We start from the raw sequence: 26,275 nt of genomic DNA on the forward strand, positions 1-26,275 counted from the left end.
ATTTTATCTGGCAACGCAATGTTAGTATTATGGTTATGACTGTGCGCCTAAGAGAATTAGCCCTGTCCCCAGCACTTGGTGTGCACTCTGTAAATGCTGTGCTCAGTACCTTTTTGGTTCTGATTCCAAAGTCATGTTTTTTGAGTTCAGTTTCCACATAACATTTCAGTCAGCGAGGGGGTACTCAGGCCCTAAGTTTATATTCCTGCTTTATCTAAGGTGACCAGATGTCCCGATTTTTAACAATTTTGTCCCGCGTCCCGCGGCGTTTTAAAAAAGTCCAAAAGATTTTAAGGAATCTTTCCAAAATTCCGGACTTTTTTAAAACGCCACGGGACGCGGGACACATTGTTAGAAATCGGGACCGTCGCGCCCAAAGCGGGACGTCTGGTCACCTTAGCTTTATGGTCCCTAAAGCGCTTTCAAAAAGCCTGGCCAAAGGCGGAAGGCTCTCGGTGGAACCCGCAGAGGCTCGGGCTGTTGGGGGCTGTCCTTGCAGTAAGAGCACCCGCTTCGCGGTGCGACCCGCCGGGACAGCCACCCTCGCCCCGCTCCGCCCCGCGCCTGCTCGGCCAGTCAGCGGCCGCGCCGCGCCCCGCCGCGCTCCGATAGGCCCTTCCCCGGACGGGCGCGGCCTTCACATTTTCCCGCCTCCCCCCTTCCCCTCCAGCTTCTCCTCCGCCCGAAACCCGCACCGGCCCACCCCACGTCTCCGCCCTACCTCCGGGCGAGCCCCGCCCTTCCGGACGCCGCGGCCCCCTCCTTCCCCTCCCCGCCCTCCAGGGCCGCCTCCGGGCCCGAGCCCCGCCCTGCAGCGGAGGTGGGCGGGGACGGGAAGGGGCGGGGCGAGCGCTCCTCCCGAGAGGCTCTGGGAGGCGGGAACCGAGGGGAGGGGCGGGGCTTATCTCCTTGGCGCCACGTTGCCATGGCAGCGGGGGGAAGGGCGGGGGGAGAGGGAGGAAGCCAGCGGGAGGAGGGGGAGGGGGGATGTGGTCCTGCCGCGGCCGGCACCGCAGCTGCTGCTGCTGCCTTGCTCGTGGCGGCGTCTTCCCGGAGGCGGCTGCTGGAAGCTGCCGAGAGCAGCTGCTGCGGTGCTCTGCCATATTGTGTCTTCCCCTTCCCCCGTCCCTGGCCTCCCCGCCGCCGCGGCGGCCGAGCTGACGGTGAGTTCCCGTGTGGAACGGCGCCCGCGCTCCCCGCCCCGGGGTCGCGGCGCAGCTCCGGGGCACAACCAGCGGCGCGTGCGGCCGGCGCCGGGCGTGGGGCCCGGAGGCGGCTGTCCCGTGACGCGCCCGGACATTTCCGTCCTATAAGGCTTTGGCTCCGGCTCGGGGGGGATCTCCCCAGGGCGCTGCTTGGGGTGGTGTGTGGGCTCCTCGGGGGCGGCGTCGATCGGACGGACGGGCGGGCGTGCGGCCCCGCGAGGAGTTCGGAGTTTTTCCTGAAAGGTATCGGCCGCCCGGGAGGAAACTGGCGGAGGGTGCCGTCTCTCGGGGAGGCTGGAGGTGACCCCGAGGACGCTTGGGGTTCGGCGGGGAAGTGGCTGCCCCAGGTCTCCCCCGGAGTCTTTGCAGCGCCCCTGCCCCGGGCTCGTCCTGGAACCGGACGTGCGGGTTGTGGAGTCCGCGCCCGGCCCCGGGCGGACTCGGACGGAGCCCGGCCAAGAAGTGTCCGGGAGGCGCCGGACGCCGCCGGGAGTGAACTTCGGGCGGTTGGGTGCCCGGGCACCGGAGTGGACGGGTTCGGATCCCGGATGTGGGGGTGGCCGACCCCGGCACCCTCGGGCTCCTCCTCCTCCCGCCGATGCCCCTGGGGGGCCTGCTAGGGTGGCTGTCTTAGGTGGGATGGGAGTTAGTGTTTCGGGGCTACAAAATGGGCACTTCCTGTTCGCCTGCTCTCTCGGGGCCGCCGTTACCTCTGCCCTCCAGGCTCCCCTCCTGGGTGTGAGCTGGGAGGGCTGACGCCTTCCGTTTGCCCCGCGGCCGCAAACCCCGCACCCTGGGGGACGGGGTGGGGGGCGGTGGGAGTCCGGGGAGAGCGGCCCATGTGCCTCTGCTCCATCTTGCTCTACTCCACCCCCTTTCACCCTTTTTTTTCCGGAATGCTCTTTCCCACCACAGCTCAGGGGAGGTGGGGTACCCAATTCATTGGGGGGCACACTCTCGGCATCTCCTTGGACTTGAAGTCTCTTTGAAGCGGCCTCTGTGCTAAGTTTTCTCCCACATACTTCTTCTCCCCGAACTCCAAAGTGGGGGGAGGAGTGCTATTATTTATTTCTGGTTAGTTTACACGGTTTCTCCCGTCCTCCTCCTGATTGTGACAGCCACGTGGCCGGCCGAGTGGAGGAGCTTGTCCTGGTGCCAGCAGGGTGACACTTCCCTGGAAGCCAGGGGCTTTGTCACCGTGCTGTATGTAGCTTTCCAGCCACATTTGTTTTCGTGTTTTCTTGAAGTGGGGAAGTGGAAAAAAGCTGAACTGTACATGTCCCAATCGAAAGACTTAACTGTTTCCTTGCAGTCCCTGTAAGGTATATATTGATATTTTTGCCGTCCTTTGCGGTTTTGATGATTCATCTTTAAAATCTCAGCAGCATGAGGTACCCATTAAAGAGTAGTGGGGATTAGGATGGTACATTATGTATAGTTTCCTGCAACCTCGGGAGTTGGGGCGATGTTTGAGTTTTAAAGCCATTAATGAGGTTTTGGTGTGATCAGAAATAATTACATTCTGGAGGATTTTTTTTTATCGTTTTATAAAAATCTAACTTTTTTTCTTTTTACATAAAAGTTGTGATCTGAGAAAATTATTACCAAGATACTTGTTTGGGGCTGAAATAAAGGCTTGTTTGATGTATATAAACATACTTTCGTAGGCTTTTTTTTTTTTTGATAGGTATTAACATGAATGCTAACATGAACAGATTTTAAGGGAATAAAAATTAATTTTTAGACTATGTAAAATTAAATGTTGAAGGATTGAAAACTTTAAAATCCAAACTTTTGGAGCATTTGGAAAATTTTAGAATTTAAATACAGTCCCTGGTTACTGATGATTTTGTTTCATTTTGTGAATACTTTGTGTATTAGAATTATTTCCGTAACATATGATTTTATTTGAACCAGTTTTACTTGAAGAGTGTTAAACCACAGGAAACGTTAAGGATGTGTAGAGAAATTTAGAATTGTGTAGAGCAATTATAGCATCAATGTTTATTAGAATTTTAATTATACCATGATAATGGTTCTTAATGAAGTGAACATAAAAATTTCAGGAAGGTTTCAGTGCAGGTAGGATAATGGGATTGAGAAATGAATATGTGTGCTGACCACTGAGAGCAATGCTTAGGTGAGAAAGAAAAGTAAATGAGGTAATGAAATAATTCCATAAAGCAGAAAGCATTGAAAACATACGCTGGAAGATAACTACATCATTAGTTATGCAACCTATCAAATGAAACTTTAAAAAAAGTCTTATTCTTATGCCATTTTATGGCTTAGCTATATGTGTTGCTCTTCAATTGTCATTTTTGTATAAATGCAAAAAGGTCCTTCAAAAACAAACTTTTGAGGATACATTATTTGAAGGTCTAATGCTTTGCTGATTTCTTAGGGAAGAAAAAGAGTCCTAAGATTTGAACCTTCTTCTTAGGTGGAAGAGACACGTGAAAATGAGTTTACCTTGTGAGATGATATAGTTAGGAATTGTATGATGCTGGCAGGTGCTGTAAGTTACGAGGGAAAGAAAACTAGAGGTTTGAGTGGATAGGGGAGGCTTCTTGAAGAAACAGGGCTCTCTTGCTTTCTAAAGTGTTACTCCCATTAAATTACTCATCCTGAAGAAGATCCAGCATGAATACCAGATTTCTTCTAAAGGCTTCAAACTTTGGTTCCTGTCTTCTCCCATCTTATTTTCCACTAACCTATAAGAACTGTTTATTCACTGGTACTCTAACATGTTATACCAATTTTACTTCTTTTTTTTTTTTTTTTTTAAACCTTTGTTGATATAACATTTTTCTGTTGACATGCACCTGCACACATCCTCTTAACTGCTGAAGATCTGCTCAGGCTTGAGGTTTGGTCGTAATTTTGATTGCCCTAAGAGCCTTAAAATAATACAATTTTAGATCTGCCTTTCTCCAACTGAAAACTCTCATCTCTAATAACACCGAATTCTTTTGTACTGTAACATTTTGTACTGCCTTGTTTTCATTTAATAAATGTTTTTTTCAGCACCTACCATGTGCCAGGCACTCTATAGGAACTAAAGATGCATCCCTGAATAGACAAATGCCCATGTTAGTTATCTTTTTAAGTTTTATTACTCCAAGAAGATTATAAAATCTTCTCAGCTATATGTTATCTGCTTAGTGGGTATTTTATTTTGTGAATAAAGGAAAAGCAGGACTTACGTTATAAGGTAGAAAGATGATGGGAAGGTCTTTCTTTACATGTGATGGGCACAAAAGGATAAACAATTATTATGGATGACCTTGAAAACATCACTTCTGAACTTAAATATGGCATTTGAACCTGGAATGATGTGATAAAATCTTTATTTGAGGAAGGTTCATTTGACAGCAATGTGTAGGACTAATTATTAACTGGGACTGAAGATGAAGGGGAAGGAAAGATCTATTGGAAAAAAAAATAAACTTTGAGAAGGAGATTTAGAAAGGAAACATCACAAGAAGGAGGTGAGTTTAGTTGAGTGTAAGGTAAATTTGACCTTTAGTGACTAGAAGCTGGGAGTATGGGATAATTCAGTCAATATAGAGCTGACAGCTATTGATAAGAATTTTTGTCAGAGTTAATTGAAGTGTTTAGGACTGAGAAAAAGACTGTGAGAAATTAGAATTCAAGGGGCATTTGCTTTGGTCACATGTGACTTCATAATCAATATTATAGAGTTGTATAATAACTGTGGAATTGTTTTATTAATAACTTTATTTCCACTCCATGAGAATGCTATCTATTTTACTACCAAATATAAAGGAACTAGAATAATATTTATTATTATTTTCTTCCAAGGGATTTTGATTATTTATTCCCTTACCCTAAACTTTTTTTTATATATATATTTTATTGATTTTTTACAGAGAGGAAGGGAGAGAAATAGATAAGAGAGTTAGAAACATCGGTGAGAGAAAACCATCGATCAGCTGCCTACTGCACACCCCCTACTGGGGATGTGCCTGCAGTCAAGGTACATGCCTTTGACCGGAATCGAACCCGGGATCTTTCAATCTGCAGACGGACGCTCTATCCACTGAGCCAATAAACTTTTTAAAATTCAAATAAACTTTCTTTTAGGCTAGTTTACATTTACACAAAGTTGCAAGATAGTACACAGTTTTCATATTATTAACTTCTTACATTACTATGGTACATTTGTCACAACTAAGGTAACAAAATTGCTACATTACTATTAAACTACACACTTTATTCAGATTTCATTAGTTTTCCCTTAGTGTCCATCTATGATTCCAGAATTCCAGTTTCTCATACTTTTCTTGTTTTTGATGATTATGACAATTTTGAGGAATACTAGTCAGAAATTTTATAGAATGTTCCTCGATTGAGATTAAATAATTGAATTTATTGGGTGAAACTGATTAACAAAATTAGACAAGTTTCAGCACAATTCTACAATACAGCACCTACATATTGTATTGTGTGTTTACCACCCCAATCAAATCTCCTTCCATCACCTTTCATCCTCCCACTCCCTTTATCCTCTTTTACCTCTCTCCACCCTCCCTTCTCCCTGGCAGTCACTATACTATTGTCTGTGTCCCTGAGTCACCCTTTCACCTAGCCTCAACCCTTGCCTTATAGATGTCAGTCTGTTCTCTGTATCCATGAGTCTGTCTCCACTTTGTTTATTGGTACTTGCTCTTCTCTGATTAGTTTATTTCACTTAGCATAATTGTGTCCAGGTCCATCCATCACTGTCGCACAAGGTAAGATTTCCTTCCCTTTTTTACGGCTGAGTAGTATTCTGTTGTGTAAATGTACCACAGCTTTTGTATCCATTCATTTACTGATGGGCACTTGGGCTGCTTCCAAATCTTGGCTGTCTATACTAATAAAAGGATAATATGCAAATTGGTCAGGATGCCCTCAAGAAACAACTGAACAGCAGGCTGTGTAGGGTGATCAGGCTGGCGGGGGGGGGCGGGGGGGGGGCAAAGTTGGGGGCAATCAGGCTGGTAGGCAGAGGCAGTTAGGGGTGATCAGGTTGGCGTGGGGGGGGGGAAAGAAGAGCAGTTAGGGGCAATCAGGCCAGCAAGCAAGTGGGCACTTAGGAGCCATCAGTCCTGGATTGTGAGAGGGATGTCTGAGAGGTCATGGATTGGAGAGGGTGCAGGCTGGGCTGAGGTAACTTCCTCCCCCCCACCCCATGCACGAATTTTGTGCACCAGGCCTCTAATCCTATATAATAAAAACCTAATATGTTAAGTGTCCAACCATTCGACCAGTCACTATCATGTGCACTGACCACCAGGGGGCAAATGCTCCAAATGGTAGGTTATCTTGCTGCTGGGGTCCAGCTGATCAGGACTGGGCGAGATGGGCCAGACATGCCCTGGAGCCCTCCCACAGTCCTCCTGGCCCTGATAGTGCACCGTTGGGTTCCTTGGCCTGGTCTGAGCCCTCTTGCAATCCAGGACCCCTAGGGGATGTCTGCAGGCCATCCTAATTTTTTGAGGTAACTCCCTATTGATTTCCACAGTGGCTGCACCCATCTGCATTCCCCAACAGTGCATGAAGGGTTTTTTTTCTTCACATTGTTGTTGGTTTTTTTTTTGTTTGTTTTTTTTTTTTATGATAGCCGTTCTGACAGGTGTGTGCTGATATTGCTGATGTTTTCTTCTTGATTAGACTGGGGTCATGGTTTTTAGGGAGCAAGACAATAGAGGTGAAGAGCCATTCTCATCACAATATATCAAGGTTACTTGCAAACAATATAAAATTATCTTAACCACCATCACCTTTTTGAGGTCTTGGTTTGCCAGGTTTCACCCCCATATCCACTCATTCCATGTTCTATTCTGGAAACAAGTCACTAAGCACAGCCCATGATTTAGGCCGTAATGTAGATTTATGTATTTGTTTTTTTAATTGCCTTCAGAGAGAGGGAGCAGGGAGAGAAACATTGATCAGTTGCCTCCTGTATATGCCCTAAAAGGGATCAAACCTGCAACCTAGGTATGTGTCCTAACCAGGAATCAAACCTGAAACTTTTAGATGTACGTACGGGATGACACTCCCAAACAGCTGAGCCACACTGGCCAGGGCAGATTCATGTATTTTTTATTTTCCTCAACCTAATTTTCTTTTCAATAAATAAACATTTAAACTTGGATAGCTATTTATTGAGCAGCTACTGTATTTAAGTGCTAAGAATATAGTGGTGAGCAAGATTCTTCATTTCTACTCTTCTGGAGTGTGGAGTGTGAGTTCTGGAACTATATTTCCTGAGCTTGTATTCCAGTTGTGCCACTTTAAGGTTTGTGATATTGGGCATATCATTTAATCTCTTATCTGTTTCCATATAGAAAATGGGCACTACTTATAGCAACTACCTGGTAAGGCTGTTATGAAGATTAAAGAAGTTAATACTAGTGAAACAAAACAATACATATATGAAAGTACTCGTTCTTACCTTTACACTTCCTATGTAATAAAAGAGGAATATGCAAATTGACCATCACTCCAACATACAATATGGCTGCCCCAATGTGGACACAAGATGGCCACCACAAGATAGCCAGTAGGAGAGGGCAGTTGGGAGGGACCAGGCCTGCAAGGAAGGGTAGTTGGGGGTGACCGGGCCTGCAGGGAAGGGCAGTTGGAAGCAAATAGGCTGGCAGGGAGCAGTTAGGCATCAGTCAGGCTGGCAGGGGAGTGGTTAGGGGGTGATCAGGCTGTCAGGCAGGCGAGCAGTTGGGAGCCAGCAGTCCTGGATTGTGAGGATGTCCGACTGTCCGTTTAGGCCCGATCCTACTGGACATCCCTTGAGGGGTCCCAGATTGAAGAGAGTGCAGGCTGGGCTAGGGGTCGCCACCCCTGTGCACGAATTTCGTGCACCAGGCCTCTAGTATGTACAGAATTTAGACATTCACTCAGGCATGTAGGAAATGTACATATAAAATTGAGCAGTAAGCAAAACAGACAACCAAATCTACCTTATAGAGCTTTTAGTAAGTCAGGAAAAGATGTGTATTAAACCATCCTAGCTGTGATAAATGTTATCAAAGAGTACAGGATATTAAGAAAGAATATAATTTGGGGGCCCCCCCTAGTGTGGGATGTTAGAGAAGATTGCCTTTAAGATTTTAAAGCTGTGAGTGATAAATGGTTAGCCAGGGCAAGGTGAAATGGAGAGTATTTTAGGCAAAGGGGTAGCATTTGTAAAGGCCCAAAGAAAAAGCAAGGCCTTTTCCGAAATCTCAAATGGGGAGAACAGGGGAAAGAGTGGCAAAAGATGTGTCCAGAGAGGTTACACAGGGGCAAAGTTATACAGAACCTCTCATATACCATGTCAGGGACAAATTACATTTTGATCCAAGGGTTCCCTTGATGATTTGAGCAAGAAAGGAACATTGTCAGAGTTGCATTTTACAAGATTATTCTAGTTACATTTGTTCTAGACTCAGAATAAAGAGGATCAGGCATAGATGCAGGGAGACTAGACTTTTGGATGGGAAAGCCACAAATCAGATATGGAGGGTCTACTCTGGTTGTTCTTTTATGAAGATACTGTCAGAGCCACTGTGTATCTGTGTGCAGAACACAACCACAAGGGCGTATCGTTCATGTGGACTATGATTGTGGTGGTTAAGATGAGAGATACTATTGACCTGGATTATAGTGTGACCATGAAAATGGAGAGGGATGGGCAGATTACAGATATTAATACTCCACAATCTATCTCCAGACCAGACCTGTCTCCTAAACTTTAGATCACATGTATCCCAAATACACCACTTGATTGTCTCACAAACATCTCAAAGTCAATAAGTTGCCGAAACTGGTTTGGCTCAGTGGATAGAGCATTGGCCTATGGACTGAAAGTCCCAGGTTCGATTTCGGTCAAGGGCATGTACCTTGGTTGCGGGCACACCCTCAGTAGGGGGTGTGCAAGAGGCAGCTGATAGATGATTCTCTCTCATCGATGTTTCTATCTATCTCTCTCTCTTCCTCTCTGTAAAAATCAATAAAATATATATTTTTTTAAAAAGTCAATAGGGCAAAACAACAACATAACCACCCCCCCCCCAAAAAAATAACATACATTGATCTACCTTAAAAAAAAAAAAAAAGCCATTTTCCCCTTCAGTATTCTTTTTTTCTAAATATATTTTATTGATTTTTTACAGAGAGGAAGAGAGAGGGATAGAGAGTTAGAAACATCGACGAGAGAGAATCATCGATCAGCCGCCTTCTGCACACCTCCCGCAGGGGATGTGCCCTCAACCAAGGCACATGCACTTGACTGGAATCAAACCTGGGACCCTTCAGTCCGCAGGCTGATGCTCTATCCACTGAGCCAAACCGGTTTCGGCTGTATTATTTATATTATCAAGTAAATCTAGCATCAACTCTATTGCTGATCCTGTCTCCTAGTAGTGACTACTAGACTACTTAGTTGTATATAGTTGTAGTTAATATGGCTACTTAGAATTTAGGTTATATTCCATTAAAATTTGTTTAGGAACTTGAGTGTTCATTAAGGTAAATGTTATTTTCTAAAATGCCCTGTAGATAATTAATAGCATAAATATCTTTAATAGTTTTTAGCATAAATATATTTTACTTCAGTAAGTGTACATACAGCGTCAGTATAGTCTTATGAACTTAATTCTGGGTTAAATTATTCGTAGTTTTGTGTTTTAGAACTACATATAAAATCAGTATATTAAATCAACCAGCATAGTTTTATTATTTCCAAATTTGACACAAGGGACTTATTGGGAAGATATCATTTTATGCCTTTATTAAATGTATTACTGATCATGAGTGTGCTCTTAAAAAATGTTTATTTTCAGTGGAATTTAGTTGGCTGGGAGAGATTTACTCCATGACTGACTAATAATGGCTTATGTTCAAGGCATTGAAAATCATCTTACACAGAAATTTTGACAACAAAGAATACCAGCTGTTTGTATTCCAATGTTAACCATACTTACCTTTGTACTCTGGAGCATTAGATCTGTTGACTTTTAGGTTTCTGTTACTTTGTTCATTTTCCACGCTATTTTTCAAGTACAGTGTACAAGGCTCTCAAAGAACCAAAGTGCTGGCCGGCTGGCTAACTGGTCACTATATGGTTTGTAGCACAGGTGATAATACTTCAATGTCATTATTGATTTTTTTTTAATTTTTTTATTTCTGTGTGATCAGTTTTTTCAGCCTTCAAAATATTTTTGTTTGGACACCACATTGATTTCTATCCCAAAGTTTGAGGAGATGAGTTTCTAAACTAGATTTACCCTGAGAGCTATTAGCTTCTCAGAGTAGTGCTTCTTTTCTGTCGTTATCTATTCTAACAAAAGCCTAGGTGGTCCTTGCGCCCTCTCACATGACATCATCACAAGATGGCCACACACAGCAGAGGTGGGGACCGGAGGCCACTCCCGGCAGTGAGGCAGGCTTGTGGGTCCTACAGCTCCACGTGGAGGAGGAGGGTCCTGGTGGAGGAGGCAGGTTACAGCAGGGGAGGGCTGTTGAGGGCAATCAGGCTGGCAGGGGAGGGCAGTAGTGGGGTGATCAGGCTGTCAGGGGAGGGCAGTAGTGGGGTGATCAGGCCCTTAGGGGAGGGCATTGGGGGCGATTGGGCAGGCAAGTAGGAGCCAGCAGTCCTGGATTGTGAGAGGGATGTCCGACTGCTGATTTAGGCCCAATGCCGCAGGGATCCAGCCTAAACCAGCAGTTGAACATCTCCCAAGGGGTCTCAGATTGGAGAGGGTGCAGACCAGACTGGGACACCCCCCTACCCCTGGTGCACAAGTTTCATGCTCGGGCCTCTAGTATTTTATACCATATAAAGTAATTAATGTTATGTTTTAGATACGGATGGAAGTTTACAAGTTATTGTGTCAACATTTTTTTTTTAACATTTATTAGAAGTAACTTTTTATTAACGAAAATAATTTTCACTCAAGTTAGATATCTTGTGGCACTGTTGTTCTTTTTTTAAATCAGTATTTCTGTGTAAAAGACAAAGTTATATGCTAGGGATTCATTATAAAAAGAAGTATTTGATCTTTATGCAGAAAATATTAGGTTTGTTACTGCTTAGAAGCAAATGTGTTCCTTTTTTTTTTTTAAATTATTGCTTCATTTTAACTTCCTCAAGAAACTGATGAACAATTGAGACTTTTGGGTTTTTTGGAGGCAAATGATGCAACAATGTATAGAAGAACTCTACATACTGTGTACAAAGAGTACAAAATTATTTAGATAGAAGTGACATTTAAGCCACGGTTTACACAATGTATCTGGGCAAGTTAGTGTAGGAGAAAAGTGGATTCAGTAGAAGGTTACCACAACAGATGTCTCTCCCCCAGATTTTAGTGTTTTCTGCTTTTAGTTTGAGTTGGAGAAAGGTTTTTTTCCACCATTCAATTTTCTTCCTTTTTTTTTTTTAACCCCTATTTGGAAAACTGTTTCCCTATGAAACAAATCTTTGACCCCTTTGTATTCTGCTCCTCACCCCCCTTTCTTGACTGGAAAATACAGCTGCACACATTTTTGTTTAGAGACAATGGATCACATGCTGTGTCACCTAAATCTATGACCAAGAGGCAGTTTTATTCCTAAGAGACCATAATGCTTCAGTTGTCCTGGATACATGACATCATGTAGCATTATAATCAAACATACATCTTTTTGCAGTACATTTGGGATTTGAATCCACCCCCTAATCTCAGAATTGGTTTTTATGGGATGGACAGTATTTATAATTGAGAATCTTAATAAAAACAAAGAATGTATTGTTAATTCAATAGGAAAGTTTGTGAGTTTCTTTTATATGTGTGTTTTGTTTTGTTTTTTTCTGTTGAGGGTTACCAAAGTTAACAGATATTTTGAGTTAATAGAATATTTTTAAGGTTTTAGCATTTGTTAGATTTATCACACAAAGCCTTGCAGATAGTATGTGCTCAATAAATGTTACACTTGATTTTTGGAACTGATGTGATAAATTAACAAGAAGAAAATTGTTTTTGTTTTTTTTTTTTAAAAGGAATAATTCCCAAGATTTAGAAAATTATTAGTATCTGTAAACTGCTAAAATATTTTGTGTTGAACTTATAATAAACTTAGTGTACTGGTGAGAAATATAATGCAAGGGGATGCTTTCGGTCTTAAGAAATGGTACTTCATTATAATTAACTAGGGGCCCATTGCACTAAGATTCCTGCAAGACTTCCGGCGGGCTGCCCTCCTGCCACCACCACCTCTCTCGCCGCCCCCCTCCCCCTTCTCCCGCTGCCATGGACGGGGAGGGGGAGCGGGGATCCCCACCCTGCCCACCACTGCATTTGCACACGCTGCCCAAGCTTTTCCTCCAGCAGCCACCTTGCTTTCCACTTTCCCTCCCTCTTCCTTCTGTGCTGTCTTCAGTCTTCACTCCTCCCTCCCTCAGTGTATGCAAATTAATCATCATCATTGTTGGGTTAATTTGCATACTCACTCTGATTGGCTATGGGTGTAGCGAAGATATGGTCAATTAGCATTTTTCTCTTTTATTAGTGTAGGTAAGTAAAAATGGTTCATTAAGGAGATTAGAGATGAAGAAAGGAGAGGGAAATTGTAAATTTCTTTAATTGTATAGTATAGCTTAATCAAAGACAATGTTTAACTTACAATAAAGAATTGAGATAATTGCCAGGCAGTTATAATAAAATGCACAAACATTTTTTATTTCTATGGTATGCCAAGCTCTGTCATATATATTTTTTCTATTAAAAACACTGTTTAGTGATTTGAATTCAGTGAATGATTGATTGCCTGTTTCCTTTTGTTAGGGTGTATTAGCCCAAATCAAATAGCTTTTTAATATTGCTTAATTTAAAGTGATTGTATGGGAAAGCCACAAATCTGAAGTGGGAGGAGAGCGAGGGTTCTAATCTCTGGTTGCTTTTTTGACATTTATAAAATTTGTTTGATTTACCTATGACATTAAGTTCTTAATGGGAAATAAAATGGCAAGACAATAAAAAAATTTCCAAATGTCTTAAGACTATGTAAAATTGACCAAATTAGAAATTGGAGATGCATTTAATTAAACATAATAAAAAATATAATGATCATTCGTCACATGATTCGGGAATTCGGATCTTTAAAGTAAGTACAGTGAGACTGATTTTAAATAGGAAGTTGGACTAGTAGGTGATGAAAAGATGTAAACAACTACATCTGTAAGTCAGATGTTGCCATGTAGTTCATAGTTAATCATCCCTTGCTTTAAGCATGGGACTGATTACAAGTCTTCGGGGTCTCTCGGTATAATTGCTCAAGTGTTGGTTTCAACTTCTTCCAATTCTAGTAGAACATAACAGGTGGTGTCGCTCCTTTTACTACTGTGGCCAGTGTAGTAAAAACTTTTTAGAAACAGCAAAATTGATTTTCCTTATTACTCTTTCTAGGTAATAAGGAAAGAAATATTCAATGATTGATTTAGGGGTGCAAGGAAAAACTTAATTGTAATTAATTTGCTTTGGGATATAAAAAATTGACTATCTTATTTTGATCTGAGTCCTTTTTCAGTGTTACTTAGTAATGTAATGGATTAAATATAAATTTTCAACTATTACATTATCTTGCAAATAATGACAGATTTCAGGCTCTAATTATAATGTGGGTAAGATAAAAATAATTAAAATTGAAAAATGTGACATGAAGATATTCAATAATATAATTTGAAAAGTACTTTTTAAAAGTATTTTAACATTAACAGAACTGAGTTAATTACAGTTATGTCTTATTTGCTATGGTGCTATATTATTTATTAAAGTACACACTAAAAAACCTTACATTCACGAGAATTGCTGGACTGAGAGCCTGAATATAACAATATGTATATGTAAGTATTTATATTTTTGTCCTGTTTTGATTATAGCATTATATTTGCCATATATTTTTTCTTTTTGTTATTGAGAATGTTACTAGTGAAAACTCAACATTTTTATTTCAGAGATAGTTAATTATTTTTTATGATTTTTTTTTTTTTTTTTTTGTGTGTGTGTGTGTGTGTGTAAGAATGTTACCAGCCAAAGCTGTAAATAAAGGAATTTAGACTTTACCGGGAGGGAGACACTAGATGATAAAATACTAAAAAAGTTCTTACAGTTTATGTGATTTAAGTTTATATTATTATTATTACTCCTCACCCAAGGACATGTTTTTATTTTAGAGAGAGGAAGGAAGAGAGAGAGAAACAGTGATATGAGAGGAAACAGAAATCAGTTGCCTCCCACCCCCCCACCCCCACCCCCCCCCCACCAGGGATCAAACCTGCAACCTAGGTATGTGCCCTGAGGAATTAAATCTGCAATGTTTTTTAGTATAAGGGACTACAGGATGATACTCCAACCAACTGAGCCACAGTGGCCAGGGCAAGTTCTTCTATATTATTTTAACTAGAAAGATCTGAAGGGTTCCGCCATGTTGCATGATTGAGCAAAATATTGATAATAATCTAAGAAATAAAGTGCATCAAATAGAGTGAGGAAGTGAAAGTTGCATCATAAAGAAAATGAGAAGGCCTCATTTCAGTTGGCTGTTTTGCCAATGGGTATCATTGGTCATGAGGGAAACCTATCCTTAATAACAGAAGATTTTTAAAAAATTTAAACTTCAAAACAAAGTTTTGTTACTAATTTTGTGCCATACTTTTTATTTGAGAAATGTAACATTTATAAATCGACAGTATTACTTTAGGGAAAATACAATATCAATAATTTTTAAAAATTAATGACAATAATTACCATCTCTGTAGCTAATATTTATTGTACTACCTCTGTTCTAAGTATATTTATTCTCCTTTAATTTGTACTAACAATCTTATGGAAGTAGGTACTATTCATTCTAAATTGATCGATCTTTATAACCTACTAGAGGCCCGATGCACAAAATTCGTGCAAGAGTAGGCTGCAGCACCAGCTTCCCTCTAGTACTGGGTCTGGGCTGGCTTCCCTCTGGCCCTCGCTTCCTCAGGAAGGAGTCCGGTCTAATTAGCATATTATCCTCATTATTATTATGTTATTATAGATTGTTTGGCAGAGCTGGGATTTGAACCTACACAATATATCTTTAAGGTTCAGGCTCTTAACACTCTGCTTCACTGCCTCCAGATGTGATTATAATATCAAGAAGAATGATTTAGATTTCTCTTTTATGGTTTTTTATAATATGAAATTGCTTATTCTTTTTTTTAAAAATATATTTTATTGATTTTTTACAGAGAGGAAGAGAGAGGGATAGAGAGTTAGAAACATCAATGAGAGAGAATCGTTGATCAGCTGCCTCTTGCACCACCCCTACTGGGGATATGCCCGAAACCAAGGTATATGCCCTTGACCGGAATTGAACCCGGGACCTTTCAGTCCGCAGGCCGACGATCTATCCACTGAGTCAAACCAGTCTCAGCTGAAATTGCTTATTCTTTATAATTCAAATATACTGGCCCCTCAAGTTTCTGTTTAATTTCTCTTAGTGTTAAACATATTACTTTCTTTCTCAAGGAAGAAGCCTTTCATTTTACACTATTTCACCATAGAATCTAACAACTATGACAACAGAGCCATGAGTTTCGTAGGAGTAAGAGATTTTATCTTAAAGCTTCTTAGAAAAGGATCAGGAAAGGTTATTTTGAACAATATATTTACTATACTTCTCTCTCTACCTTTTATCCACATTGTTAGCTGAAGAGGCATTGTAATCGTAATCCAATTTGGCTATATGTTGGCTTTGGAATGTGTTTTAAATTTCTATATATATTGAGGTACTTCTGACGTTTTAGAATTAATAATATAATATTTTCTGCTTATCAGGAGCTTATTTTGTATCTTCCGCTACTAAGCCACAAATAGACAAAAAGAGACTACAAAGTAATTGGGAGAAAAAATTACCAAGTTTATGCATTAAATTTATAAACCTTAAGGTGAGCTCTTTACCATTTTTTGACCTTACTTAAGTGTGATCTTATATGAAATTCTAAATTTGTCAGGCTTTCCAGTAAATAGTGGTTGTATAATTTCACCATAATTTAGAAATCCAAAATGCTCTGAAAACCTAAAGTTTTCTCTTATTGCCAAAACATGATCTGAATTGATATAAGACTATTGCTGATCTTTATTTAAACCCTTTTTTAGTGTGAATATACACTATGCTACAGAAATATTAACATGTTTATTATGGGATGCTCCCTCATACTTCACTGACACATCACATAAAAACATATATTTGCATTGTAGTCCCTTTCTAGAATAATACTCTGAATTCTGAAGTGTGTCTGCCCTTAAAGATTTTTGCTAAGTTGGTCATACACCTGTATGATCAGGTACAGTGACCACAGTACCAATGAAGACTGAGATATTGAACTAAGATTAATCTAGTAACTCAGACTTAGCAATGTAAGGCCCCAACTTGAGTAATGTAAGGATCTTTCTATGAAAAAAATTATAGGTCGCATTTTGAGGAATCACTGACTTTAGTTCCTTGAGTAGTTTTAAGTCTTTTTATTTTTCTCTTTGAAAACAGTAAAAATGCATTTTTATACTGTTAATTGAAATGAAAATACTCAGAAACAAAAAATGAAAATTTACAAAGCTTGTGACCCCCAGGAAAATCCTCGGGACATTCTGATTTGAGAAACACTGATAAACTGGCAAATAGCCCTATATATTTAGCAGCCTCTATAAGTATTACTTATATCAAGAGAGTAATACTTGTTTATTATTATGGACTGAATCATAGTTAAGGGATAAAAATATCTTTACTGTATTTAGAGTATGGTTTTTTGTTTTTTGTTTTTTTAAAGTATATTTTATTGATTTTGTACAGAGAGGAAGGGAGAGAGACAGAGAGCTAGAAACATCGATGAGAGAGAGTCATCGATCAGCTGCCTCCTGCACACCCCCCACTGGGGACATGCCCGCAACCAAGGTACATGCCCTTGACCGGAATCGAACCCGGGTCCCTTCAGTCCCCAAGCCAACGCTCTATCCATTGAGCCAAACCGGTCTCGGCTAGAGTATGGTTTTCAAAAGTGATGAAAGCACCCTCTTTAAAATTCTGCACCGAGTTTTTGATAATCAACTTCAGCATCCAGGGAAATGTTCTGTACCTAATTCCAGTTGGGAATCATGGTTATAATGAGCAACTCTTACTGATAGGAGTAAATCAAATTCCTCCAGTATGCTGAGGCAGAAGAAATTTAAGAATCAATGCTCTAACATACAGTTTAATGCATGTTAGAGATAAATTGCCATTATAAATTAATGTAAATATCTGTTTTCCACAGAATGGTGAACTTAATACCTGGACCAGCCTTTCTGCTGAAGATAACCTAAAATGCATCAATATTCTGGCACAGAATAAAGAATATTTAGACCAAACACTAATTAGAAACCTAGTGAAGGTAAGCTGAATGCTGAACCTGGCTTTTGCCTTGAAGGTATTTACCAAATTAAGTGAACTTCCATTTTCTGGCTTTGTGGGGCTCAAGGATTAGGAAGCAAAACCCAGACCCAGCCAAGGTAGAACATCAAGCAGGAAATAGTCTTCCCCATTAATTTGTAGTTCCATAGGGCTGTACATTTTAGGTGTAAGAGTGATCTAGAAGTTATTGCCTTAGTGTCACCAAGGATAACAAAATGATCTTTCTAAGATTATTTCTGCTAATAGGAAAAATAATATCTCTGCTGAAAATGTGTTATTACAAACTGCACACTTGCTTTTGCCTTTGACAGCAACTTTGCAGAGTGCCCTCTCGTACTCTGGAACCCCTCAGGGGATGTCAGAGAGCCACTTTCAGCCTGGTTCTTGCCGGCCAGGCCAAGGGACCCCACCTGCTGGAGGGACCCTGCTCACAATACAGATGCCCTTCGAGCCACAGTGCCACCCCAGGTGCGATAGGTGGGGAGGGACCGAGGGAGGTTTGCTTCAGGGCTTGTCCAGCCCATCTCACCCACTCCCGCCCCCCCGCCCACCTTCTACTTTTCCTTTCAAAGTGCACAAATCTATGAAGTGGGTCACTAGTTACTCTATAATAAAAAATGTGAGTTGTTTAAAGTTTCTGTTAACTTTTATAATTTTTGGATGGACGTCTGTGTGTGTGTTGTGTAAGAGAGAGGAAGAAAGAGAAGAGAGGGTCTTTTACTTTACATAGGATTATTTCACTGAAGTGACTCATAAGTGGAATTACTGGGTCAAGGAATATGACATTTTTAGACGAGATCGGGCGCGTTCAGGGTGGTATGGCCGTAGACGGAATATGACATTTTTAATGGTTCTGGGTTCATATTGCTAGGTAGCTGTCCAAAATGGCCTGGCCCTTGCCCCAAATTGTTTATATTTGTAAACCAAAAATAGATACTATTACTTTTATTACTACTAGTATTTGTGCCTATTGCATCTTAGGTACTGTATTACATTATCATATTTAATATCACATTTTGTTTGCTTTGCATTTCTGTGATCATCAGTGGAGTTGAAGATTTTTCTACTACATTTATTTTCTATTTATATACTTATTTGTGGAAAAAATTAATTGCCTATTTATTGTGTAGACTTAGTGTTTTAAGTGGATGGTGTTCAAAAGTATTCTGAAATGGTAGTTTAGGAACATTCCTCTTCTCTCCTTGAAAATACAGTGACAGTTCAAACCTAAGAGCATATTAGCCTTTCACTGTCAGTACTTGATTTTTTAACTTTGCTTGGCTGTAATCTTTGACATATTTGATCACATAATATTACGTTATAGCTTCAAATAAGATTTTATTCTCAACTTGTAATTCAGAGGAATAACATGTATTTGCAAACATATTGTTTAGTTTCTATCACTATATATTCTCGTATTTGTCAACAGTATCTATTTGTTTTAGGTACTGTTGCTAAAATATAAATTCCTTAAGAGATCGAGTGTACTTTAATGGACAAAAAATTTGAGTATTGAACTCGGCCTGGTTTATAATTTTGTCTCTCCTTTTTATTAGCTTTAGAACTTAGGCAAATGCCTTATTTCATTTCCATTTTTTTATTTATAAACAGTGAATTTCAATTTTCTTATTGTTATCAGTGAGCATGTTTCCTAGCATTAAGAATTTGTTTCAAAAATAAATAGCTTGTAAAGGTAGATAGCATAACATTTGGTCCCGAATAAACAGGTATAGTGATTATTGGTTAATTTTAGTTTTAAATAATTATGGTTTGATTGCTTACTCATGCCCACATTTTGTTAAGATTTATTAGGAATACAAAAATAAAAGGCTCTTGCCCCTTATGGAATTCACAGTAAAAAAGAAAGGATGATACATAGAGCTAAATAATAGGGAGGAGTAAGTAGAGATGATGCATTTCAAAGCCCATAACATAGTGTCTGTAATATTAGTCAGTGCTATTTGGTACTCTCTAATTTCTATATGTCATTGAAGATAAATAGAGTAAGATATAGGTGAAAAGGCAAAAGTGGACCATTAGAAATTAGTCATTTCCTTCTTTGGACAGTAAATACTAAGATACATTTTTTTAAAGGAAACAAGACTTTCTTCAACAAATTCTCATCCATCACATTTTTAAAGTTTTCTATGGGTAGAGAGACTTACTGTGTGCACATATGTGCATATGTTTATGTATGTGTGGTTTTTATTACTGATTGAAATAGACATCAAATTAATTATAGTTTGGTCTTTTCCTTTTTACAGTGTCTTGTTGTGTGAAGTTATAGGTGTATGTGAGAGAGAGGAACTGGTTAGAGAACAATGATAAAATAAAAAATGGGTAGGATTGGACAACTGGTCCTCATAGGTAGTTTATATATACTGTCACCAGGATAATGTAGTGGTTAGATCTTTGATTCTGAAGTCAGTTTGCTGGGTTTAAATTCTGGCATATCCAGTTGCTAGCCAGATAACCTCAAACAGGATGTTTAACCTCTGAATCATTTTCCTTATCTATAAAATTGAGTTAATAATAGTGCCTACTGTATTATAGGGTTTTTACTGATGGTTACTTGAGATACAATAAATAGCTGACTCCCAAATTATTAACTACTACTATTGAAAATGGAGTTCTCTAAGACTATATCTACTAGTTACTACCAGAATTCAAATACTGCTCTACATCTAAAATTGATCAATTTTTATAATTCTTGTAATAACCTGCCAGCTATATTCTAGGTAAAGGAAAGCTTTGGAGTTACTTACCTTATTTTAGTTATATAAGCATAAGTATATTGACTAGACTAGTGGTCAGCAAACTCATTAGTCAATAGAGCTAAATATCAATAGTACGATTGAAACTTCTTTTGAGAGCCAAAAACTGACTTCTGCGCATGCGCCACGAAGTTTCAATTGTACTGTACATGCACGCCCGCACGTGGTGTTTTGTGGAAGAGCCACACTCAAGAGGCCAAAGAGCCGCATGTGGCTTGTGAGCCACAATTTGTCAACCACTGGACCAGACTAATGGAAAACATAGAAGTTTTTTCACTGAATTCAGAAATGAGATACTTTCCTGAATCATTAAATAAATTAAATAGCACATTAGCTCTATCACTTTCTTCTTTGGTCAGTTACTTCTCCCATAATAAGTGTTTTGAATTAAAGTGTGTTTAAAAAGCAAAAGAGAAGTCATTTGAGAAAATAGAAATACAAACGAATAGTTTAGAAATGTTTTTTTCTCTGAAAATATAGTAACACTTCAGACTTTATTAAGAGAATGTCAGCCTTTCAGTCTCAGTACTTGATGATATTATATAGAATGCAGATGTAAAAACACTGGAATTTACAAAAGAAATAACATAAATATAATTTTACTGATAATGAATAAGAAATGTTATTGTTATAGTATTATATAATGTAAAAATATGAGAAATGGTTTCTCTTTATAATAAATATTTTAGATTTCAGGAAAGGGCTTATTTGGAATATTGTTTAATTACTCAATATGCATTATTTAATTTTGTTTATATCTCTCATACAATATGGTATTATAATGCTGCATTATTTATAACCATATCAAATATATTAAATTCTCTTATGTTATAAATTTTAATTCTACAACTACTATGCTTAAATATTATGTGAGATAATTGCAAGATTTCTTTCATTTGGGGATATTTAAATATATATTTTATTTTTCATGAGCCTAAGATTCTTAAGCATTACATTGAATGATAATTATTTCCTTTGTTACAGAACTATAAGAGTAAATGGGTCCAATAATTGGAATGACTCCAGAAAAGAGAGCTGAAACTCCAGGAACTGAAAAGGTTGCAGGATTAAGCCAGATTTACAAAATGGGAAGCTTGCCTGAAGCTGTTGATGCTGCCAGGCCAAAGGCCACTCTAATGGACTGTGAATCAGCAGATGATGAACTCACAAACTTGAACTGGCTTCATGAAAGTACTAATCTTCTAACAAACTTCAGCTTTGGAAGTGAGGGTCTTCCAATTGTTAGTCCTTTGTATGACATAGAGGGAGATGATAGGCCATCTTTAGGACCATCTTGCTACCAGAACCCAGAAAAAAAATCAGCAACTTCAAAGCCCCCATACTCTTTTAGTCTTCTCATTTACATGGCTATAGAGCACTCTCCAAATAAATGTCTGCCTGTCAAAGAAATTTATAGCTGGATTCTGGACCGCTTCCCATATTTTGCTACTGCACCAACAGGCTGGAAGAATTCTGTTCGACATAATCTGTCTCTGAATAAATGTTTTCAGAAAGTGGAAAGAAGCCATGGCAAGGTCAGTGTTATGAACATTGCTATATTTGGGGAGGTTGGGGAGAGTTAACTTTGAGATTTTAAATACGGGGAAATCAAAGGAAGACAAAAATAGTCAGATTACTTCAGCTTGATCTTAATTATATTCATCATTTGCTTTCAGTCTACCATAGGTACATAAATTAGGTTTTTAATGTTCCAATTTTCTTTTAGTTTCTATAGTGTTTTTCCATCACTGTATCAGTATATTATTCTTATTTATGTAGTCTTACAACCATTAATTGGAATGTAGACCTTTTATAATTGGAATGTAGGACCATTTATAGCAACGTAATTTTTTTTTTTTAAATATATTTTATTGATTTTACACAGAGAGGAATTGAGAGGGACAGAGAGTTAGAGACATCGATGAGAGAGAAACATCGACCAGCTGCCTCTTGCACACCCCCCACTGGGGATGTGGCCGCAACCAAGGTACATGCCCTTGACCGGAATCGAACCTGGGACCTTTCAGTCCGCAGGCCGACGCTCTATCCACTGAGCCAAACCGGTCCCGGCTATAGCAACGTAATTGATATGGTTGAATTTAAATCTATTACTGGGCTATTTGTTTTCTGTTTACTGTCTGTTTTTATTCCCTTTTCCTCACTTTTCTGCCTTTTGATTGAATATGTTTTATGATTGGCTTATAAACTATTAAATTTTTTAGTGATTTATTACACAAAATTTCAGTGTATGTATATATATATAGAGAGAGGGGGGTGTATGTATATGTGTATATAGATATATACATACATGTACATATATATATATATATATATATATATATATATATCACATTCTACCTTCAAATAATAGTATATCATTTTATTTATTATCTGGACTTTCATAGAAAAACTTGACTAATGCTGATATCCTATCTGGATCTCTTTTTTTTTCTTTTTTTTTTCTTGGAGAAGTTTATATAACATTTCTTGTAGTTCAGGTCCACTAGCAATGAAATATTTTTTTCAACCCTTTTATGGAAGGCTTTAGAATTCTAGGTTGACAGTTTTCTTTCTTTAGGTATAGTAGTCCCCTCCTTATCTGCTGAAGTATGTTTCAAGACCTCCAGTGGATGCAAGCAGTATGGAACTCTGTATATATGAATATACTATTTTTGTCTATACATACATACTTATGATAAAGTTTAATTTTATAAATTAGTCACAGTAATCAATTATAACAATGATAATAAAATAGAACAGTTGCAACAATATATTATAATAAAAGTTATGTGAGTATGGCCTTTCTTTCTCTCTTGAAATATCTTACTCTACTGAAATCACCCTTATTTTGTGAATGAAATGCCTACGGCATTAGATGAAGTGAGATAAATGGTGTAGGCATTGTGACTTAGTACTAGGCTACTGTTGACCTTCTGACCATACATCAGAGAAGGATCACCTGCTTTAGGTGATCCTGGATTTTTGAACCATGACAATCTCTATATTTGATGTCAAGAGCAGATATCAATGGTTGGGGAAATTGAATATTTTTGGACTGCAGTTAACTGCAAGTAACTGAAACTGTGGAAAGTAAAACCACAGATAAGGGGAAACTACTGTACTTTAAAGATGTTGTTCTCTTGTCTTGTGGCTTGCATAGTTTCTAATGAGAAGTCTACTGCCTTCTTATCTTTGTTCCTCTATTATGTTTCTTTTTTAGTTGTCTGTCTTTAGGATTCTCCTTCCCCTCCTCCCACCCCCCTCAGGAAAACAAATCCATTTTATTTATTTTCAGTAAGTTTCCTTGAGGGGTACAGCAATTACACGGTAGCCTTAGCAGGAAGGTTGCTTCGGAATTTAGTTTCCATGAGCACGAGTTACCTTTCCCCAGATTACTTTAGTTTGTTTGGTTTTCTACTAGGAGTCACTGTGTTGTTCTTTGCTTTGTACACATAAACACATCTCTTGCCTAGATAGAATTCTGTTTCTTCTTGAGCATAAACACCTTCAATTTTAAGAAGAGCTGTGTGCTCCCTCTGGTTCTGGAGACCCTGTTGATAGCCAGCAAAAATGGCCTTGGACCACAGCCTTCCAGACATATTTGTCCTTTTAGAAGTCCTGTTTCCAGCTGGCTGTCAGTCCCACATCTCCATCCTGTCCTCCCTTTTGCTAGAACCCATCAAAATCAGTGCCTGGTGGAGCCTTTGTGCCCCAGCAGTCTCTCTCCAAGAGATGTGGTGGCACCCACTCCAGTTATTTACCCTCTAGGATTCTTTTCTTTATCACTACTTTTCAGTAGTTTGCCTATGATGTACTTAGTTGTGTTTTTCTTTATTTTTCCTGCTTTGGTTTTTCAGAGGTTCTTGGATCTATGGTTTGTTTTCCTTCATTATGTTTAGAAAAATTTTGCTCAATGTCTCTTCAAATATTTCTTTTGGCTCATTTTCTACTTCTGAGGCTCTAAGTAAAAATATGTTAGACCATTTGCTATTGTCTCACCTCTTAGTTGCTGTGCCCCTTTTTCTATTTTTTCCCCTTTATTTCAGTTTGGATAATTTGTATTGCACTTTATACAGGTTCACTTTTTCCTCTGTTGTGTTCATTCTGCTGATAAGCCTGACAAATAATTTGTCATATTTTTTATTTCTAGCATTTGTACTTACCTTTAAAAATATTCTCCATCTCTCTGCTAAAATTTTCGACTAGATCTATAAATATATTAGTCATAGTTGTGGTATGTGTCCGATAATTTCAATATCTGGTCCATCTCTGGGTCTGTTTTGTTGACTGTTTTTTGTGTGTGTTTCATAATTTTGGCTTGAATTTCAGTGTAAGAGATAGGTAGAGACTGAGGTAAATAATATTTCTGCCCAGAAGTAGACTATGCCTCTACTTTTGTTAGGTTGTTAGTGTGAACAGGTATTGGTCAATCTAGTTAATAATTGAACTGGGATTGGGTTTCAGATTCCTATAGGGATGGACTGCTACGACATACTATGTGTGAGAACTGGAGTATCAGATGATTTTTCTCAGTGTTTCTATTTTGCCTTCATCTTTCAGCTTGTGCCACATTTGGGGGCTGGAGGGGAGTTTGGACATTTCTTTTTATGCTCTTGCCCCTCCCATAGCTATAGATTGTTACTACTTATTATTTGGTGCATGGCTTTTTTAAAAAAAAAATGACAGTTAACTATGCCTTTTTAAAAAATATATATATTTTTTATTGATTTCAGAGAGGAAAGGAGAGAGAAAAACATCAATGATGAGAATCATTGGTCAGCTGCCTCCTGTACGCCCCTTAGTGTGGATCCAGCCTGTAACCTGGGCATGTGCCCTTGACTGGAATCGAACCCCAGATCCTTTTATTCACTGAGTCAAAACAGCTAGGGCAGTGCAAGGCTTTTTAAGGTGGGTTTTTTAGTTCTTCTGTTCCCATTTTAGTCTTAGCAGGCCTACGAATGCTTCTGACTCATGAGTGGATTTTTTCATGCCTCCTCCAGGAGCAGATAGTTTCTCCCATTTTTTCAGAGTGGAGTCTAGAGCTGCATTTATCACTACCCAACTATCTACATGTGGCTAGTGGTTGATATATTGGATAGCATAGATATAGAATATTTCTGTTATTGTAGAAAGTTGTACTGAACAACATTGCTCTGGAGCTCACGCAAGCTTCCTGCTTATTCTCATTATGGTAGGTAAACTGGCTAATAGCAGTGGAATGTCTTATGTACAAGTGAGTGACCATTTCTTTTCTCAGTGTAGCATATTTGTGCTTTGTGTCATTGGGGGATCTGGGCATGAGCAGATTTTCTGTTCTTCTAATGACACATGGCACATTGCCTGCATTGGTTATTTATTGCCATGTAACACATTTCTGTCTCATTTCTGTACTATATACATGGAATATTTACAAAGACCAACTATGTATTAGGCCATTAAAAAAGCCTCAATGATTTTAAAGGATCAATCTCTGTCATAGTTAGCCTCTGAGATAGCCCCCAAATGAGCCCCGCTTTCTAGAGAGTCTACTCCAATACCGAATAGGCTTGACTTGTGTAACCAAAAGGATATTATGGAAATGAGGGAGTTTGTCTTTTCAGGGACTAGATCAGAAAAAACATGGCTTCCAATTTGGGCTCTTGCATAACTTGTTCTATGAGGGAAGCCAGCTGCCATATCCTAAAGACACTAAGTGGCCCTAGGGAGAGGCTCATGTGGCAAGGAAATGAGACCCTATGTCATTAGCCATGTGAGTGAGCCATCTTGGAAGCAGATTCCCCCAGCCCCAGTCTAACTTTCCTTTCACGTGACTTAAAGTGTTGGAAATTG

The 26,275-nt window shown here is 39.2% G+C and overlaps 1 protein-coding gene across 5 annotated transcripts in view; it reads left to right on the top strand.

Annotated features, from left to right (window-relative positions):
- Positions 1-935: 935 nt before the first annotated feature.
- FOXN2 (forkhead box N2) overlaps positions 936-26,275 on the top strand; it is a 54,415-nt gene continuing 29,075 nt past the window's right edge. For 2 of the 5 annotated variants that reach the window (XM_084901013.1, XM_084901017.1), the window contains exons 1-2: positions 936-1,163; positions 21,431-21,981. In XM_084901013.1, the coding sequence (XP_084757139.1) occupies positions 21,445-21,981 (537 nt within the window). In that variant the 5' untranslated portion in view covers positions 936-1,163; positions 21,431-21,444. Of the gene's footprint in view, positions 1,164-1,194; positions 1,449-16,068; positions 16,174-17,535; positions 17,653-21,430; positions 21,982-26,275 lie in introns of those variants that run through there. The other 3 variants (XM_084901016.1, XM_084901015.1, XM_084901014.1) reach the window with 3 other exon arrangements.

The sequence above is a fragment of the Pipistrellus hanaki genome (assembly GCF_964339955.1).
Source record: "Pipistrellus hanaki genome assembly, chromosome: 12".
Lineage (NCBI taxonomy): Eukaryota > Metazoa > Chordata > Mammalia > Chiroptera > Vespertilionidae > Pipistrellus > Pipistrellus hanaki.